The 21,810-nt window shown below is 43.6% G+C and overlaps 1 protein-coding gene across 1 annotated transcript in view; it reads left to right on the top strand.

The window, feature by feature from the left end:
- LOC137541524 (opioid growth factor receptor-like protein 1) overlaps window positions 1-20,435 on the top strand; it is a 46,033-nt gene extending 25,598 nt beyond the window's left edge. The window contains exons 4-7 of the mRNA XM_068262855.1: window positions 4,824-4,902; window positions 6,079-6,145; window positions 15,813-15,961; window positions 16,043-20,435. Of these exons, the coding sequence (XP_068118956.1) occupies window positions 4,824-4,902; window positions 6,079-6,145; window positions 15,813-15,961; window positions 16,043-17,120 (1,373 nt within the window). The 3' untranslated portion in view covers window positions 17,121-20,435. The remainder of the gene's footprint in view (window positions 1-4,823; window positions 4,903-6,078; window positions 6,146-15,812; window positions 15,962-16,042) is intronic.
- The last annotated feature ends 1,375 nt before the right edge of the window (window positions 20,436-21,810 follow it).

Genomic DNA, 21,810 nt, shown 5'->3' with positions numbered 1-21,810 from the left:
GCCAGAGGGTGCAATAGTGTCCCCGTTGTTGTTCACCATATACATGCTGTCACTCAAATTTATCCCAAAACACGGTCTGATATACCGTACACACCAAAAGTTTGGACACTCCTTCTCAATCCAATAATTTTCTTTATTTTCATGACTATGAACATTGTAGATTCACACTGAAGGCATCCAAACTATGAATGAACACATGTGGAGGTATAGTACATAACCAAAAAGTGTGAAACAACTGAAAATATGTCATATTCTAGGTTCTTCAAAGTAGCCACCTTTTGCTTTGATTACTGCTTTGCACACTCTTGGCATTCAGTCACCTGAAATGGTCTTCCAACAGTCTTGAAGGAGTTCCCAGAGATGCTTAGGGCTGTTTCACATTAGGGCAGATTTTCTGCGTTTCAACGCAACGGGTAAAGTTTGCGTTACCCAAGGTAAAATGAAAGTCCATAGACTTTCATTTTAGCTTTCACATATAACGCTGCGTTTTTGTGCGTTGCGTTACGACGCACCCAGGCGCAGTTTTTCGGCCGACGCTTTATGCGTTACAATGTTAGTCAATGTAAAACGCACACTATGCGCGTTTTTAAACCGTTAACGCAGGCACTCAGTCCCAGAATGCAACAGAGGAACAATGTAGAAAGTTGAAAACTAAAAAGAAAAAAAAAATTACCTGCGTTTTCCTATGTGCTGTAACGCATTAAAAACGCACACTCACTGCAGTGCAACGCATATCAAAACGCATTAAAACGCATACAACAAAACGTATGCTTTGAGCGTTCTCCAACGCCAGCTCTGATGTGAAAGAGCCCTTAGCACTTGTTGGTCCTTTTGCCTCACTCTGCGGTCCAGCTCACCCCAAATCATCTCGATTGGGTTCAGGTCTGGTGACTGGGGAGGCCAGGTCATCTGGCGCAGCACCCCATCACTCTCCTTACTGGTCAAATAGCCCTTAGGCAGCCTGGAGGTGTGTTTGGGGTCATTGTCCTGTTTAAAAATGAATGATGGTCCAACTAAATGCAAAGCGGATGGAGTGCAAATGCAAATTTTAACAAGTCTTTACAAAAAACATGCAAATTTTAACAAGTGTGAAACCTGCCTCAATAGGAAGTTTCACGCGATGTACACATTTATTCTGCATTAGGTTTTTTTTTGTTTGTTTGTTTTTTTATGCATCCAAGAATGCGAAAAGGCGAGTTTTTTAGCAGAAGTTTGGTTCTCCATTGACTTTCATTAGTTGTGCAGAAAACATGTTTTCTCTGTGTTCCCTGCCTAAGTGACTATTGTCCCCTTAACCTCCATGTTTTCGGGGGGCTAAACGCGGTATAATTTTTTCACAAGCTTTTAGACCCTAAAAGCAGGAAAAAATTAATTCCGCAGTGAGATTTGTGGCAGCCTTGCACATTACTCACCTCCCTGGGATCCAGCGTTGCAGTTCTCCATCCATCCTCCGGGTTGCACTGTACCACTATAGTATGATCGCTGTCTGTTGTCATGACGACAAATGGCAACCTCACCCAATGATCCAGAGCCTCTGAGGACCAGAAGAAGAATGGCTGCCAGTGTCTGGATCCCAGGGGAGGTGAGCTGAAACGCTGCGTGAGCTGCACTGTGTCCCTATACTTCTTGTCGGCTACCCCAAGTCAGGTTCAGGATTAACGCTCCTGGCTTTTTTTTTCCAACCCAAGCCTGGCTTGTGGTTAACTCCAAGGAGGTTAAAGCACACCTGAAGTTAGAGGTATTTGGAGGCTGCCATATTTATTACCTATTAAACAATACCAGTTGCCTGGCAGCCCTGTTGATCTCTTTGGCTGCAGTAGTGTCTGAATCACACCAGAAACAAAAATGCAGCTAACCCAGTCACACTTCAGTCGGAGCACCTGATCTGCATGCTTGTTCAGGGTCTATAGCTAACAGTATTAGAGGCAGAGGATTGGCAGGACAGCCAGGCAACTGGTATTGTTTAAAAGGAAATAAATATAGCAGCCACCATATCCCTCTCACTTCAGGTGTCCTTTAAAGTGTACCGGTGGCAGAACGGGGGAATGGGGTGGCAGATGGGATCCAGAGGCATGTTCCCTGCTCTATGACATGCCTCTGTGTCCCCTCCCCCCCCCCCGCGCTCCCCCCGCACCGTGCTGTGACCACGCAAATCTACCAACAAGCAGCTTGTCGGTAGGCTTACAGTGGAAGAGGCATCCCTTGCAGTAGAGGCATTTCTGTAAAATGCCCCCTGCTCCATTAGGAACTCCCTTTCCCCAGCTCTGGCTCTGCCCCGCCCATTCCCCGCCTCTCCCCTCCCTCTTTGCGCTCTGTAATGAGAAGCACAGAGCCAGAGCTGTAGCGTCATGATCCCAGGATCCAGGCCATTTTTTCTCCCTCCCAAAATGAAACTGAGGGATTGCGAGGAGCGGGAGCAGCGGTGATGGGCGTTACCTGATCTAGCTGGCCCCCCCCGGATCAGGTAGTACTGTATGTTTTGGAATATAGGATGCACATTTTCTTCCCCAAAACTTTGGGGGGGGCGAGTGGTTGCATCTTATATTTGAAATATATGGTAAAAAGAAGTGCAGAGTGCGCAGGGAAAGACTAACTCATCCTGCCGCCACGCTCCTCTCCCCCTCGCTACAGTCCTGTGGATGCTGACGTGCTCTTCTTCCTATCCTGGAGCTGGCGATATATCGTGACACAGCAGCCACCAGCCAATATACTGTTTCGGGTCCTCCATACTTGTGCTGTACTTCCGCACTGCACACAAGCGCCGCTGTGGTTTCAGTGCACAAGTATGGAAGGTGGCAGGCAGCCACTGTGTCCTGATATATATCAAACACAAAAGGATTGCTCACACCCAGACAGCACTCTGCCACTTATATAGTCTGCAGACTGCCAGTCTGCCAATAAGAAGTGCAAATACATTACACCTAGTAGCAGTACTTAATTGAGCAGAGGCTGAGCAATTCAGCCAATCATTGGAGAGGACCCCCCTATTGTGTTACATGCTGGTTTGGGGGTCCCGAGCAGTGGCAGTGCTCGGGGTCCCTGCCTGTCATGTGCACTAGTGTTTCCCGATATATATTGCCAGCTCCAGTATGAGAAAAAGAGAAGCGGAGCAAGGAGGAGAGGAGCGTGGTGGCAGGATCAGATGCAGTATAGTGTTAGTTTGGGATTAGTGTAGTGTTAGCACAGTGTTCTGGTAGTGTAGTATGTAGTGTAGCTGGTCAGTGTAGCTTAGATACAGTAGCTTAGAGACCATTTGGAGGGCCAAAGGTACATAAGATACCCCTGCACTATAGACACACAAGGTTTGTTTGTTTTTTTTCCCCCTGATTTTTGCTAAACCTAGGTGCGTCTTATATTGCAAAAAATGGGAGGGGGGCATAGTCTAATGTGCTCTTCTTGAGGGACGGTCACGAACAGCTTAAAGTGTACCTGAGACTAACTAAAAGAAAAATATTATACATACCTGGGGCTTCCTCCAGCCCCCTTCAGGCTGATCGCTCCCTCACCATCTTCCCGGGCCACCTCGATCCTCCGCTAGGCGGCCCGGTAATTCTGCTAATCGAGCAGTCCAGCTGCGCATGCATGTGCTCCTGTGCCAAGGAACATTTGCATTGCATTGCATTTTGCAGTGGGGTCGCACAAGCACAGTACACCCTGACTGGCAGAATTACCGAGCCACCTAGCAGAGGATCGAGGGAGCGATCAGCCTGAATGGGGCTGGAAGAAGCCACAGGTATGTATAATATTTTTTTTAAGTTAGTCTCAGGTTTTCTTTAACCACTTCACTACTGAGCAATTTTCACCTGTCAGCACTTCTCCCATTCATTTGCCAATAACTTTATAGCTACTTATCACAATGAAATGATCTGTATCTTGTTTTTTTTTTGTCCAACAATTAGGCTTTCTTTGGGTCTTTTCTTGTCATTTTGCTAAGATTTATTTAATTGAAATGCATTTTAAAGGGTATAATAAGAAAACCATTGAAAAAATTCATTATGTCTCAGTTTTTGGACATTATAGTTTTAAATTAAAAAGTGCTACTGTGCATAAAACCCACATTTTATTTGCCCATTTGTCCTGGTTGTTACAATGTTTAAAGTTTTTCCCTAGTAGTACAATGTATGGTACCAATATTTTATTTGGAAATAAAGGTGTACTTTTTCAGTTTTCTGTACACTACTAATTATAAACCCATCTTTGCAAAAATAACAGTAATATACCCTCATGACATGCATATTAAAAAAGATAAGTCCCTAAAGTATCTATTTATGCATTTTTATACACACGCAAACACATTATATATATATATATATATATATATATATATATATATATATATATATAGATATATATATATAGATTGTGTGTTTTATTTTGGTAACTGTGGGGAAGGTAAGGGGGTTAATTTTATTTTTAAATGTATGTATTAGTATGTAATGTGTGTAATTTACTATTTGGACACTAGATGTCCCCCCACGTTATCTTCCTATGCTTACTGCTAACAGGAAGTAATGTGTGTACGTCTTTACTTTATGTATGTCAATGACCGCAGCCATCTCATTGATGCCGACGTCATTGACACCGGCACTTAGATCGCACAGTTCCCATTCTCTGATTAGCGTACTAACGGGCGGCAACGTGAATGCGTGCAGGAATAAGCACAGCGGCGATGCGGTGGAAGTCGAATATCTAAGTCCCTGGGCATTGACTGAAGTCCTGCAGGACGTAGATATACCGTCTTCAACCACATAAGTGGTGAATGTACACTGTAAGGTCCTGCTAAAGGTAATCTTTATAATAATAATTGTCTGTATTGTGTGCAGGAGTGTACATAGACGATGTGCTTAAAGACTGGAAGGATGATTACGTCATGTTGGAGCGGAACCATTGCTACATCCAGTGGTATGTATGCTCAGATGCCCCCTCTAGAGACCGCTCTGTATGCCTGTTGTCAGAATCAAGAGCCACCTTGTGCTGTCTGTGCTTCCCACAGCAGCCAGTCAGATTCATCATGTTATTCTTTGTTCAAAGAGTTCCAGAGTACAAAAACTAAATGGCTGGAGGAAGAGCTGGTGAATGAGGTTTGGTGTGGAGAAATGGAAGGTTATGATCTTTATAGCAGAGTGAATAACTTGCATGCCATGTATAGTAGGGTGTTTAAAGTGGACCTGAACTCGGAACTTTCTCTCTGCTCTAAAAGATATACGCAACAGCATAATAACCTTTACAGAAAAACATTTCCTTGTTACAACTGATACAAATCCTGCAATAAATCTGTAGTGTGTCTACTTCCTGCTTTCATGGAAGCAAACAGGGTTAACATTCCGTTTTTACAAACTAGCTGTTCTGTTAAGACAGCCAGCTGTTTTAGCTGAGATATCAACTTTCAGTTGTGATTAGGTGATAGGTGGATATTTATACTAAACACCGCATTCCTTTGCACCAGTGGAAAGCAATATGCTGGATCCAATCCCTGGAGTATAAGGGAGAATCTTCACACAACTGCAGGATCCGCACCGTTGGATCCTACAGATGGATGATTAGACAGGCTAAAATCTCTAAATACATACAGGGTGCTTTTCTCTCTGTTTTCCTTCTGACCTACGCAAGAGTTCAAGTCCACTTTAAGCAAAATCAGTGCTGTGTACAATAAAAAGAATTGGATACTTACCAAGGAAGAGGGAAGCCCCTCCTCCAGACCACCACCCTCTTGAAGCTCCCTTGCTGCACTCCTCTTTATGCATGAGCCAGGCTGTGCAGCACCCCACCAGTACGGCCACACCTGCGCAGTAGCGCGAAGCCACTCTTGGATGGCTCTGGCTTACCGCGCACTCGCAGCTATACTCACTCAAGTGCAGTACGGCCACGCTCCTGTTTGAAGAGGAGCACACAATCTAATCCATACCATAGTCTGATGCCCTACCATATTCCAAGGCCAATACTGTCAGTTGACCCATCAGTATATGCGATGTGGGGAGAAGGCAGGACTACTCAGAGGAAACCCATTCCCACAGCTTGCTTTTTACTGTGTCTCTTTCTGCTGATAATTAAACATCCTTATATATGTTCTGCCTGCAGGCTCTTTCCTCTCCGAGAGTGCGGCATGAACTCTTATGCGAAGCCACTGACAAGAAAAGAAATTCAGGTACAGGAATCTTTATAAACAGGATTGAGCAGCAGTGTGCCCCCAGGTATCAAAATAAAATAGATCATGTTCCCCCAGAAATGTAATTTGTATTTCTATACATCTTCTGCAGCACTTTACAAAGTATGTAGCCTTGCCTTCAACTGTCCCTCAGGCGGGCTCACATTCTAATCCCCACCATACTCCTATCTCCATCTTGGTTATATAAATGTATGTGTCGCACTCAACCACTAGGAATGTGCTATGGCACATGTGTCGAACTCCAGGCCTGGAGGGCCAGATCCATGACAGTGTTTAGGATGGACTGAGAAAGAGAGGAATGTGTTCTTCCTGATGGACCACACCTTTCCTGATTCAGACCCATCAATTCATTTGAGCTGTGTCAAAAATGTGTGAGGATCTCAGCCCTCGTAGGACCGGTTTGACATACCTGTGCTATGGGCAGGCATAACATAGATTCAAAACGGAATGAAGGAAAGATCTCCCCATATAAGCAGCACCCCTCCAGGGTATATTCAAAAATGTATAACAAGTTTATTGGTATCAAAAACACACAACAGCCGTATGGACACACATTTAAAAACAGCCACACTACCTTGGGGTCATAGGTTTAATAACCACATATGTATTTATCAATATCACCTGGCAAGACCTTAGTAGACACACACACTTGTTTTCAATCTGATACAGTGTGTGTTGAACCCGGGTTCAGTATAAAGTGCTAAGCAACAAACTCAGTGAAACAAAGTGCAAACAAAACAAAAACACATCAATAAATACAATGGCCATCTATATTAAAGCGGATCAGAGATGAAAAACTAACTATAACAAGTAACTTGTCTATATATCTTATCTAAAGTTTAGATAGTTTACACAGTAAATCTAGCTACAAACAGCTTCAATAGAATATGATTATTTCTTCCTGTGATACAATGACAGCAGTCATGTTGTTTGTAAACATTACACACAGCACTCAGCCTGTGAAAGAAAACTAATCCTCCCTCCTCCCCTCTGCCTCTGAAATCTCTGGCTAGTAATACCTCCCCCTCCTCCTGCCCAGACTGAGCTCCCATGAGACCTTGCTACTGTCTAAAAATGCCAAGGCTCTCTGAAAACCAGTGGGCGAGGCTTGTTTAGTTTATAGGGAATTAGAGTATTAAAACAAAAACAAAAAAGTATTTGGCTTGAGGAATGCCCTATAAACAATAGGAAAGGGACATAATTATGCAATGAGTAAAAATTCATCTCAAATCCACTTTAAATGATTCTGGTAGTGGCTGGTGGGGTATAGGAGAACATATATACTTCACCCAGATAGGACAAACCAGGATCCCCAAGGAGAGTGCAAGCGTCTCAAGGTTTCAGGGCGGACAAGACATATCTCCATCTTGGTCTAAGGCCAATTTTGGGGAAGCTAGTTAACTTATCTATATGTTTTTAGACTGTGGGAAGAAACTGGAATGTCTGAAGGAAACCCACGCAGACACAGGGAGAACATACAAAAAACTCAGTGGCTTAGATTCACACTTCTGACCCGGTGCTGCAGTGAGTGCAATCATGCCACAATGCTACACCTACATATAAAAGAAATAAGCAGGTTATGTGCCTCCAAATACCAAAATTAAACAGCTATGGTCCTCCAGGTGTCAGAATTAAGCAGCAACATAACCCAAGGTCTAAAAATTAAGCACATGTGTCCCCAAATATAATTATAAAGTAGACTATGTTCCCCCTGGTATCAAAATTAAGCAGTCCATAAACACCTGAATATCAAAATTATGCAGCCATATGCTCCCATATATCAGAATCAACTATTTTTAAAATTAAACAGCCATGTTCCCCAAGGCATTAGAATTAAGCAGTATATGTGCCCCCGGTTTTCAGAACTATGCAGCCTATGTGTGAGTATTACAGAAACACTCAGGGCTCGTTTCCACTATAGCGTTGCGGAATCGCCGGCGAATCACCGCAGGCAAATCGCATGTGGGTGCGATTCCGCATGCGTTTTTTGCCGCGATTTCGCATGCGATTTCGCATAGGTAAGGCTGTATGCGAATTTAACCATGTCACTGCCTGTGTAAATTAACATTAATACCTATGCGAAATCGCATGCGAATTCGCGGCAAAAACGCATGGGGAAAACGCATGCGATTTCCCTATTAAATACATTGCGTGCGATTCGCCTGCATTCCACACGCAGGCGAATTCTGAGGGCCCTACCATGCAGATTTTTTCTGCACAGAAAAACGTGCGGGGAAACGCACAAGTGGAAACAGTCCCATCCACTTGTACTGACTGTGCGAATCCGCATGCGGGCAACGCATGCGGATTCGCGATAGTGGAAACGGGCCCTCAGGCTAGATTCACAGTGGGACGTTGCGTTTTGATGCCACGTTTAAAGTCGCACCGCAAGCTTACAACGCAACGCGCCCAAAAAGTGGCAACGCAGCGTTACCGTCGCTTACAGCAGATACAGTAAAAAAATACAGGCAATGAAAAGTATGCTTCCAAGTCATTACTGAGCATGTGCAAACAGTCCAACGCAGCTAATAACGTGTATAAAGCACAGCATGCAGTACTTTTACTTAACGTGCAGCGTTAGACACCAACGCAACGTGTGCACTGTGAACAGGGCATTGATTTTTCATTGCAGTGAGTTATTCTGCGTTAAATGCTGTTTTAATGCGCGACTTTAACGTCCCACTGTGAACTTAGCCTCAAACTAATTGTGCCGTAGTCTGAATAACTGAGATTAGGTTTTATCCCCTGTTCTGGTGTTTGATGTGAGCATTAGCAGAATCTCCTGACCTGTATCTGCATGATTTTATGCATTACAGCGCTGCCCCCCATTTGGCCTAATTTCATGAATAAGCATGAATAAGCATGAATACAGGTGTTCCTAATAAAGTGCTCAATTACACTATACACCTTTTCTATGTGAATCGTTTCTCCAAAATGGAGTGCTGAAGTTTATACACAGCAGAATGACATATATGTATATTTGAATATAAACTGAATTAAAGTAAACCAAGCACCATTTTTAGCACCCAGGGTATCTCAATAGCACATTAAAAATGCAAGCCAACAATGTGGCCCTTTAAAGGGATACTTAAGAGTTAAAAAAAAAAAAGCCCCCTGCAGTTTCCCTTTGCCCACGCTGGTACTCTATGATTCTCCGATCCCCCGCCATGGCTCAGTTTTGGTGACTAAGACTGACGCTGGCCGCTGCGCCTGTGTGGCCCTGGCCTCGGGTTTCCTCGTTCCTGCTCCCGTAGTTGGGAGTGCTCTGCACAGACGCAGTACAAGAAAATCTCTGCTGCACCTGCACAGGACACTCCTAGCACCGGGAGCGCGAACGAGGACGCTTGTAGCCAGGACCACGCAGGCGCAGTAGCCGGCGACAGGCTCAGTCGCCGAAACTGAGCTGCCGTGGAAGACCGGAGGATCGTAGAATACTGGCATGGGAACAGGGCGACTGCAGGGGGCTGGTAGAAGCCCCGGGTAAGTAAAATTGTTGTTTGTTTTTGTTTTTTGTACACTTAAGTACCCCTTTAATAGAAAAAAAAATCTCTTCTTATTACATTTAATAGTTTAGCTGAGGGTTTTATTATTCCGTTCACAGAAAATTTCAGGCAGATTGGCACTAATGTAATTATACACATTAGCTTTCAGCAATGGGGGGGGGTCAGGGGGGTAGATAGGACATTGTGCTTCAAAGAGTTTACAGAAGTCTCAGATGCTATCTTCACACCTTCCCCTTGATAAATAATGGGCAGCTAGAAGGGGGGGTGGGGGGGGGTGGGCATGGCGGCTCTTACAGCTATTAGAAACTAGGGGAAAAACAGTGGTGCTTGATTCAACCCATCAAGTTTATTTGAGAGAAAGTAAAATAGATTGACTTGATCATAAACCAATAGGCCTTTATTTTTCCTCTGTTGCTCCTACCGACACTCTGATTCCTCCACCAGTCCAGCCATCACCTTTGCCCTCCCACCCCATCTTGTCACATGTATGTTTTCTCCTTCTTGCTGGTACCACGGCCACCATGAGCCCCGCGAAGGTCGGCCTCCCTACAATCGGCACACATTTTTTTGTTTTGAAGATAAGAGCAGCACAAATTGGTGCAAACATAGCACTAACCAAACACAATGGAATTTGTGCTGATAGTATCTGATGAGCAATAAATTGGTATGGTTGATTAGTACTGTACCACATAGACTTTCATATATTTTAGATTCATTACACACAACTGAAGTAGTTCAAGCCTTTTATTGTTTTTCTTATTGATGATTTTGGCATACAGCTCATGAAAACCCAAATTTCCTATCTCAAAAAATTAGCATATTTCATCCGACCAATAAAAGAAAAAAGTGTTTTTAAAACAAAAATAGTCAACCTTCAAATAAATATGTTCAGTTATGCACTCAATACTTGGTCGGGAATCCTTTTGCAGAAATGACTGCTTCAATGCGGCGTGGCATGGAGGCAATCAGCCTGTGGCACTGCTCAGGTGTTATGGAGGCCCAGGATGCTTCGATAGCGGCCTTAAGCTCATCCAGAGTGTTGGGTCTTGCGTCTCTCAACTTTCTCTTCGCAATATCCCACAGATTCTCTATGGGGTTTAGGTCAGGAGAGTTGGCAGGCCAATTGAGCACAGTAATACCATGGTCAGTAAACCATTTACCAGTGGTTTTGGCACTGTGAGCAGGTGCCAAGTCGTGCTGAAGAATGAAATCTTCATCTCCATAAAGCTTTTCAGCAGATGGAAGCATGAACCCACTTTTGAACCAGAAACAGCGCCAGAAGCGCCTGACCTGGGCTACAGAGAAGCAGCACTGGACTGTTGCTCAGTGGTCCAAAGTACTTTTTTCGGATGAAAGCAACTTTTGCATGTCATTCGGAAATCAAGGTGCCAGAGTCTGGAGGAAGACTGGGGAGAGGGAAATGCCAAAATGCCTGAAGTCCAGTGTCAAGTACCCACAGTCAGTGATGGTCTGGGGTGCCATGTCAGCTGCTGGTGTTGGTCCACTGTGTTTTATCAAGGGCAGGGTCAATGCAGCTAGCTATCAGGAGATTTTGGAGCACTTCATGCTTCCATCTGCTGAAAAGCTTTATGGAGATGAAGATTTCATTTTCCAGCACAACCTGGCACCTGCTCACAGTGCAGAAACCACTGGTAAATGGTTTACTGACCATGGTATTACTGTGCTCAATTGGCCTGCCCACTCTCCTGACCTGAACCCGAGAGAATCTGTGGGATATTGTGAAGAGAAAGTTGAGAGACGCAAGACCCAACACTCTGGATGAGCTTAAGGCCGCTATCGAAGCATCCTGGGCCTCCATAACACCTGAGCAGTGCCACAGGCTGATTGCCTCCATGCCACGCCGCATTGAAGCAGTCATTTCTGCAAAAGGATTCCCAACCAAGTATTGAGTGCATAACTGAACATAATTATTTGAAGGTTGACTTTTTTTGTTTTAAAAACAGTTTTTTCTTTTATTGGTCGGATGAAATATGCTAATTTTTTGAGATAGTAAATTTAGGTTTTCATGAGCTGTATGCCAAAATCATCAATAAGAAAAACAATAAAAGGCTTGAACTACTTCAGTTGTGTGTAATGAATCTAAAATATGTGAAAGTCTAACTTTTATCAGTACATTACAGAAAATAATGCACTTTATCACAATATGCTAATTTTTTGAGAAGAATATATATATATATATATATATATATATATATATATATATATATATATATATATATGTATATATATATATATATGTATATATTATTTTTTTTATAAATATATTATATTATATTATATCATATATATAAATATATATATATATATATATATATATATATATATATATATATATATATAATTTTTTTTTTATAAATATATTATATTATATCTATATATGTATATATGTATATATATATATATATATATATATATATATATATATATATATTAGTTACATATATAGTTACATAGTTATTTTGGTTGAAAAAAGACATACGTCCATCGAGTTGAACCAGTACAAAGTACAACTCCATATATATATATAATGTATGTATTATATCTGGAATATGACAAAAGAGGTTGATGATTTTATTTAGCACAAATGCACCACTAAAACCACAAAAAAGCATAGAGTAAACTGAAGTAATGTCATCAGGGCCAGTTTAAGCAGCACGGGGTCCCTTGGGAAAAGGTAATTTGGGAGCCCCCTACCCGAAGTCAGCCCCCCCCCCCCCAGTAATTCCCTGGCAGCCAGCCCAGTGGCCGGGTCCCCCCACCACTGCAAAAATTCATAGTAGTCTTTCTTCATAGGTAGTGTGGTGTCCTCAGTATAGGTACAAAGGTGCCCCCAGTATAGGTGTAATGGTGCCCCCAGTATAGGTATAATAGTGCCCCAGTATAAGTGTAATAGTGCCCCCAGTATAGGTATAGTAGTGCCCCCAGTATTGGTGTAATAATGCCCCCAGTAAAGGTATAGTAGTGCCCCAGTATAGGTACAAAGGTGCCCCCAGTATAGGTGTAATGGTGCCCCCAGTATAGGTATAATAGTGCCCCAGTATAGGTATAGTAGTGCCCCCAGTATAGGCATAATAGTGCCCCCAGTATAGGCATAATAGTGCCCCCAGTATAGGTGTAATAGTGCCCCCAGTATAGATGTAATAGTGCCCCCAGTATAGGTGTAATAGTGCCCCCAGTATATGTATAGTAGTGCACCCAGTATAGGTGTAATAGTTCCCCCGTATAGGTGTAATAGTGCCACCGTATAGGCGTAATAGTGCCACCGCATAGGCGTAATAGTGCCCCCCAGTACAGGTGTAATAGTGCCCCAGTATAGGTATAGTAGTGCCCCAGTATAGGTGTAATAGTGCCTCCAGTATAGGTATAGTAGTGCCCCCAGTATAGGTATAGTAGTGCCCCCAGTATAGGTGTAGTAGTGCCCCCAGTATAGGTGTAGTAGTGCCCCCAGTATAGGTGTAGTAGTGCCGCCAGTATAGGTGTAATAGTGCCTCCAGTATAGGTGTAGTAGTGCCTCCAGTATAGGTGTAATAGTGCCGCCAGTATAGGTGTAATAGTGCCCTCAGTATAGGTATAGTAGTGCCCAGGGCTGTGGAGTTGGAGTCGGGGCATTTTTGGGCACCCGAAGTTGGAGATGGAGTCGCTGATTTCACAAACTGAGGAGTCGGAGTCGGATTATTTTTGTACAAAATCCACAGCCCTGTTAAGTATTAGACTAAGGAGTCGGAGTCTGAGCCATTTTGGGTACCCGGAGTTGGAGTCGAGTCGTGGTTTCATAAACTGAGGAGTCGGAGGATTTTTGTACCGACTCCACAGCCCTGGTAGTGCCCCAGTATAGGTATAGTAGTGCCCCAGTATAGGTGTAATAATATCTCCAGTATAGGTGTAATAGTGCCCCCAGTATAGGTGTAATAGTGCCCCCAGTATAGGTGTAATAGTGCCCCCAGTATAGGTGTAATAGTGCCCCCAGTATAGGTATAGTAGTGCCCCAGTATAGGTATAGGTGTAATATTGCCCCCAGTATAGGTATAGTAGTGCCCCAGTATAGGTATAGGTGTAATAGTGCCCCCAGTATAGGTATAGTAGTGCACCAGTATAGTTGTAATGGTGCCCCAGTATAGGTGTAATAGTGTCCACAGTATAGGTGTAATTGTGCCCCCAATATAGGTTTAATAGTGCCCCCAGTATAGATGTAATAGTGCCCCCAGTATAGCCCCAAGTATAAGTGTAATAGTGTCCCCAATATAAGTGTTATTGTGCCCCCAGTATAGGTATACTAGTGCCCCAGTATAGGTGTAATAGTGCCCCAGTATAGATATAGCAGTGCCCCCAGTATAGGTGTAATAGCGCCCCCAGTAGATGTACAGTAGTGCACCAGTATAGGTGTAATAGTGCCCCCAGTATATGTATAGTAGTGCCCCCAGTATAGATGTAATAGTGCCCCTAGTATAGGTATAGTAGTGCCCCCAGTATGGGTGTAATAGTGCCCCCAGTATACGTGTAATAGTGCCCCCAGTATACGTGTAATAGTGCCCCCAATATAGGTGTAATAGTGCCCCCAATATAGGTGTAATAGTGCCCCCAGTATAGTTTTAATGGTGCCCCAAGTATAGGTGTAACCGTGCCCCCAGTATAGGTATAGTAGTGCCCCAGTATAGGTGTAATGGTGCTCCCAGTAAAGGTGTAATGGTGCTCCCAGTAAAGGTGTAATAGTGTCCCCAGTATAGGTATAGTAGTGCCCCAGTATAGGTGTAATAGTGCCCCCAGTATAGGTATAGTAGTGCCCCATTATAGGTGTAATAGTGCCCCCATTATAAGTGCAATAGTGCCCCCAGTATAGGTATGGTAGTGCCCCCAGTATAGGTGTAATAGTGCCCCCAGTATAGGTGTAATAGTGCGATATCTTGAAGAATAGAGGAAGCTGGCACTGCTGAAAAGCACTGTTTATTGAACTCTGCTCTTCATCAATTGTGCAAAACATGCATAAATCATCATAGATTAAAAGTGAACATACCAGTTGGGTGAAGAGAGGCACTCTAGGGAATGGTGGATGCTGGGTACAAAAAGCCTGATGGCCGTTTCGTACTATGCTGTGCTTCTACGGAGGCTATCATGGACTATACAGTAAATAAGGTCATAGAAAAATTGATGCTTTAGAACTGTGGGTGTGGAGAAAGCTGCTGAGAGTTCCCTAAACTGCCAGAAGATCTAACCAGTCAATACTTACAGAAATAAGGCCAGAGTGTTCACTAAGAGGGCTGATACTTCTACTAAAACTCAAATACTTTGGTCACATAATAAGAAGGCCAGATACCCTATTTAATTTCAAACGAAAAAAATAATACATTTAAAAATAGGAATTTAAGTTGAGCTCCAATTCTTAAGGTGACTATACATCAAACGACTTGGCGGCCGATCGACCATCCGATTTGATTATTATAATAGAATTGGATGAAAATCGGTGCCACCAAGTACATGCCCGACCGACAAAGCGACCAATTTCTGGATGGAAATTGGTCGCATAGTCAATCGTGCATGCCGCAAGATGTCGTGCCAAAGTTAGTTGGCTGGTTGTACGGCCGCCGATTTCGAAACGAGCGATGAAACAAAACCCTCGCCGCTGCCACCGCAATGTGTAAATGTGCTCGGTGTGTGCATTTATACATTACCTGTCAGGTGTCAGCCTCCACACGGTTTCCGTCCATCTCGCCTAGTGGCGCATAGCGTCTAATGTCAGACGCTATGCGCCGCTAGAGTGTATGCGGGTGCCCGGTAAGATGGACGGTCAACGCGCAGTGGCTGCTGCCGGACAGGTAATGTATAAATGCACACAGATTTATATATTGGGGGGGGGGGGGGGCACCGGCGGTGCTGACGTGGCGGGCTCAGCAGATTCCCTGAAGATTTCATGCTGAAATCAAACGGGAATCGGCCTGCAGTATATGGGCAGCTTCAACCAAGAGATACATTTATCTCTAATCAGATTCGTTTACAGAAAAATGTGTCTCTTTATTGAATCTGCCCATAATTGTCAGGTCTATGGCCACCTTAAGGTTGATCTCAATGAAGCTTCTATTCCTTTCAGCCACTCATAGCCCACTCATTGTGCTTTGTATGTGCTCTAGATGATGAAGAGGGAGGAACAAGTCCAGAGGAGGTTCCTTGCTGCATATAATCTCATGTTGGGATTTTACGGTATTGAACTGGTAGACGAGGAGACTGGAAGAGTGACCCGAGCCGCAGAATGGGAGGACAGATTTAAGAACCTAAACTAGTAAGTGATGAGATTGCTAAGCAGCCTCGGGTTGGAGGTCCACAAATTGACTGACCTTCCTTTTTTTTTGTCTGTCTACAGCCACAGCCACAACAACCTGCGCATCACTCGTATCCTGAAGTGTTTGGGGGAACTGGGGTATGAACGCTTCCAGGCACCACTAGTGAGGTTCTTCTTGGAGGAGACCCTGTGTCACGGAAGATTACACAATGTAAGAAGAAGTGCCCTGGACTATTTCATGTTTACAGTGAAGGACAAGAACGAGCGCAAAAAACTAGTGCACTTTGCCTGGGAGAACTACAAGCCTCAAGAGAAGTTCATCTGGGGACCCGTGGAGAAGCTCCGAAAATACAAACCACCGCCAGAGAACAAGCAGGAAGCAAAAGTTTGCCATAGTGAAAAGAAAGAAGAAAGTAATGATGACACAAAGCCAAATGGATACGTGAACAGTCCTCAGGATGATGACGACGACGAAGACATAAAAGATAATCAAAAATACCGGAAAAAACGCATTCTGGATTATGCACCAATCACCTTAAGACCAGAAAAAAATTCCAATCAGGAGTCAATACCTCTCAGTGAGAGACTTGAAGATAAAGGTAAACTGCTTAGCGAGGATTCCAACACGTGTTGCAAAGCCATGTCTGAAAATACAGACCTACCTTCCAATAATGCAGGGGACAGTGTTAGTGGAATGCAGATGCCCACTGAAGATAAGATGAAAAAATTGGATGGAGGAGGAGAGGCTCCTCATGAAGGATCTTCAGACCATGATCATGTAGTAACATCAACAGAAAGACACCAAGAAAACCATAAAGCAGATGGAGTAGATGATGAAAATCTAGAAAAGAATATTCAGCAAGACAACTCGCCTACAGATATTTCTAAGACGCCTACTGGAACGCCAAGAAAAAGAAAGCGGATTACTAATAGTTCTGAGAGTGACTTACCTGGCCGAACTGAAATTCCCAGACAGCCTGATAAAGGCTCTGGCCTGAATGAGGAAGAAAGGGAAAGATGTGGCCATAGTGAAGGTGATGATAAAGTAAAAAAACCAAAACCTGATGCTCTGCAAGATACGGAGAACAGCGAAAATCAAAATGACCAGGAGAAACCTCCAGTAAATCCAGAGAATTCTACTGCCACACCACCGCAATGAGAAAGGAAACCCAGTGTCCAGTTAAGTTCTCGGCCACACTTTAATGGTTGCACCAGCAAATGGCAGATGGTGTTTGTAGGCCTACCAGCAATTGATTCCAAGCAGTGGAAGATGATGAAAGGCAGATCTCAGATTACCTAGGATCTTCTTCTGTTGTGTAAAATAAACTGGCAAGGAAGACCTGCCATCGTCCAAGCATCAAGCTAATACCAGATGGTTCCTGCAGCCTTAACTCCACCTCCAGCCGGAAAAAAACCCCCAATGGGTTTTGAATGTAACCGACGTTGCTTGAGAAAAGAAGGTTGACTTGTGTTGAGCTCAGTTGTCACGGGCTTAGCAGTCTTTTTATCTTGTTCCTCTACACTGGTGCTAGGGGGCCGTCACGTCACCATATGATTTTTATCATCCATGTTTTTGTTTAACTCTTCCAGAAAGTTTGGAATAGCTTTTCAGTTATTTAAAAAATGAAAGGAAAAAAAAGTGTTCTCTCTAACTATGGATAGTCTTGTGACGTGTCAAGTTATTCTTCAGGAAGAAAATAGTTTGTTCTGGTCTTGTTTCTTTCTTTCTTTCTTTCTGAGAAAACTTTAGTTTTCTTATCCATAAAATTATAGTGAACTGATGCAGATGAAAACTGGGCTGCGCAGAATGGGCGTTGTATACGTTTTTTTTTTTACTTGTATTTTTTTATTTTATTTATTTTACCATTTTTGAGTTTCAAGTGAACCTGTCACATCTCAAGATTTGACCAGACAGTGCCAGCAAAGAGCACTGTGTGGTTCTTAGAAGAACCTGCCCTAATCCTCATCTGAAGAGACCCTGGATCCGTTGGTGCATTCTATAAAAGAGTGAAGGCAAAGCTACCTCCTGGGCAGAGAAGATGAATCCTTCCAAATGACTTCCTGTAGTACGACAACTTCAACTCTAGTTCTTCAATGTGCCTCAAGACATGGCAAAATTAAAAGGAGAGTGTGCATCTAAAAATGGACCTTGATTTTCCTGACTTGGATCTAAGCCTTTCTCCTTGATCCAGTTCCCTCCTCCAGCTGTTTAGCTTTCCAATTTTAGAGCCATAGCTGGCCACTGAGGCTCAGACATTGGACTGTAAAAGTGGACCTGAACGTTGCACATTTTCCATCTTCTCAGGAAACATTATTTCCGTAGCAAAATCATTTCAGCCTTTTACTCCCTCCTATATTTCAGTTTTGGTTTCTCTCATGTAAGCATGGATGGAGCCATAATGAATTTCACAATGTCTGTGAATACTTCCAGATCTTGAAACCTGAGTGTATGTTACACAAACCGTTGTGTCTCCAGACCTCCTTCCCTACATGCCTGTCTTTTTTTTGTTGTTGTTGTTGTTGTTTACTCCAGGCTATAGGTTTTTATGCTGACTTCTGAAGGCTTAGGTTAGTTTTCTGTCAAAGTACTGACTGAGTGGTGCAGGCTTGCAACAGAAAAAGAAATGGAGGAGGAAAGAACGATCTGCTTATATCAGAGCTTCTTCTTTCTTTCTAAAATAAATTGTCATTGGAAAAAAGATGATGGAACGTATGACTGTACATGATAAAGAGAAAAGCATGAAACAGGTGACTTCTTTAGGACTGGTCTTTTTACAATACAAAAAGGCCTGCCTGCTGCCTAGGCTGGAACTCCATACACCACCTGTGTGACAGAGTTCCTATTTTTGAGTTCAGGTTTGCTTTAAACATTTGAGATTTTTGTTAGTTTCATTTTAGGAAGGAGAGTGGTATAGCTGCAAGCTGGGAAAGTCAAGGTCTACTTGTGTAAAGTTCACCTGCAAAGAAGCCCCATTTGTAGGTATCAAGAGATGCTGCACTTTGTCAGTATACTTAATTTGGCCACATTTTTTGATGTGACGTAATTGCTTTAAAGAGCCGGTCCAAGCAATGGTGATATTTCAGTGATGAATAGGTACCTACCTAGTGGTTCCTATTAATCCTTCAAGCCTTCAGAGAGGAGATGTCTCCATTGGACTTCCCAGATCCACAACTCTGAACTCTCGTTCCTCGTGCCGCATTCTTTGTAATACGGAAGTCCTGGAAAACCCAGCAAGGGTTGTGAGAACCACTTTGACCTTAGGAAGATGTTCTTTTCAGAGTGCCAGGGAGCCGCGAGGACTTGGTGGGTGATTTAATCCAGATGGCATCTATGAAAGACTGAAATATTTGTTTGGGTGGAGCTAAAGGCCATCTCCACTCAGAGCAAGTTTACTGGCTTTGCTTAAACTTTCAGTGGCCGGTTCTAATGGCAGCTTCTTGTAGCATTAAACTAAAATTCACCTGCATGAAGAAAACCATATGCTACCCTCTCCAGGATTGCTCACAATGGTTTTCATTTATCTCCTTTACTTAACCTTTCAACAGCCACGTAAAGTAAAAAAGCCACATAAAGTAAAGCTTTATGTGGCTACAGGGCCAAATTTTTCTGAACACTGATCACATGTAATAACATGATCAGAATTCAGAAGAGGAATGTCGGAAGTGCAGCGCTGTGGGTGGGTGAAGAGAGGAAGTCGATACAATGTCCAGAACAGGTAACTATAAAAACACTCCCTGCACCCTCTGCTCAACCTCATTAAGCAGAACAAAGAGTTCTGCCGGCTGAAGTTAAATGACTGCAGCATCTTTAAACGAAATGTCGTTTGAAGATGTTGATGGGTTAAAATGTACTGGAGGCAAACCTCAGGTAAGAAACAGACATAGGAAAAAGACCTAAGAAAAGGAATGCCTCTGGATCCTATAGACCAGTGATGGATAACCTTGGCACTCCAGCTGTGACAAAACTACAAATCCCATCATACCTTTGCCTCCCTGAGTTATGCTTAGAGCTGTCAGAGTATTGCAATGCCTCATGGGACTTGTAGTTCCACCACAGCTGGAGTGCCAAGGTTAGCCATCACTGCTAAAGACGCTTCCCATGCCATCTTATGATCCCGGTTGCCGCGCGCAGACCACTGGAAGACTACAAAGAAAGGCTTGTCTGTAATAATAACGGGCTGTACTCCACTTTAGGCACGAGGACGGCTGTACTCCGCCTGTGCAAGTACAGCTGCTCCTGCACAATAAGCTGGAGCCGCTCGCGTCTGAAGAAGAGCACAGCCTAAATCTTCTGAAGGTTCACGGTGGCAGCAGTGAGGAGAACACGGGAAGCCTCTACAGCATACATGTCAAACTCCGGCCCGCGGGCCAAATTTGGCCCTCATGTGGTTTCCCCACTTTGCATTATGTTTGGCCCACTCTAGACCACCAAGCAAGCTACATTGTAGGTGAAGCCCTAGATCACCAGGGAAGCCATATGGGGAGGGAGGGGGGAAAGCACTAAACACCAGGGAACTATAATAGGGATGGGGGGGGGGGGGTCAATAGACACCATGGAACTGTATAGGTGAGGGTGGGTGCCTCTTGACACCAGGGAACTTTATAGGGGAGGATTGGGGGCCTCTAGACACCAGGGAACTGTATGGGGAAGGAGTAACACTAGACAGCAGGGAACTGTATAGGGGAAGGAGGGGGCTATTGGACTCCTGGGAACTTTATAAGGTGGTCAGTAGAAAGGTGGTCAGTAGACATTTAGGTTGGCCTGTGACTAGGTCCCAGTGTACAATTTCAGCCCCTTGCTCTACAGTATCCAGGGGCTTCCCTCTTCTTTGGTGTATATGTTTTTTTTTTTTTTTTGAGTACACCTCAAGTCCTTGAGCCCTGTTTCACACTGGAAACCGGCAGTAGCGGAGCAGGCAGATGATTGCACCGTAACGCTAAAAATAACCTTTGGGATTTTTTCGCGATAATACGCGGTTATCTCCCTTCTGGCTAGAAGCCAAAGAGGAAGTGAGGCTCTCTAGCGCTCAGTTGCTGTGGCGGAAATACAACATGCACGGAAGCGTATTGAAAAAATACGTGTCTATGCCTCACAACGCTGACGCGAAAATCATTTTAAAAAACCTGCGTTGCCATAGACTTACACGACTTCCAGTCCGCCGCACGCTGCTGCGCAACACGCCCAACAATGCTCTTTCACTCCTGTGAAAGGCCCCGTGGACTTTCATTGCCCTAGCGTCACCCTGCGGTAAAAAAGGGTAACGCAGCACAATGAACACATCCCGCTGTGAAAGGGGCCTGAACCATTCGAGGGATGGTTAATACTGGTAATTCCTAAAATTCCAGGATACTGTATAAAAATAAGAAACACCAGGAGCTCAATGCTTCAGAATCTCTGTAAATGGCCAATAGAAATGAATAAGCTTTTATACTCACAAAGGTGGGTTGCAAACCCTTGCAACCACCATCAGCGTCCAGATTTGCTGCACAGGAGCTGGTTGTCGTACTCCATTGAGGTGCTTAAAGTGGACCCAAATTAAAAATACAAGATTTCAGAAATAAAATCTATTTTCTAAATTATAATAATAAATAGCAGCCTTTTTTCAGCTGCATGATGACAAATATAAAATATTTTACATTTATTGGAGGAACCCCTCCTTTCCTTTCAAATTGCTGGGACAAAATCCGGCAAACTGGTGGAGTAGCAATGAAGGAATTGCTAATGGCTGCCCCCAGTATAACCCTAGTTATGAAAAGAGAAGGGTGGAAAGCATGCACTGAAATGCTCATAGGTTTGAAAGAGTGTTTATTTATCTTTGTATGTGTTAGAGTGGTGCAACTAAATATTT

This window comes from Hyperolius riggenbachi, chromosome 12 (genome assembly GCF_040937935.1).
Source record: "Hyperolius riggenbachi isolate aHypRig1 chromosome 12, aHypRig1.pri, whole genome shotgun sequence".
NCBI lineage: Eukaryota > Metazoa > Chordata > Amphibia > Anura > Hyperoliidae > Hyperolius > Hyperolius riggenbachi.
The sequence above is the reverse complement of the archived record's forward strand: the minus strand, read 5'-3'. Positions and strand labels throughout refer to the sequence as shown.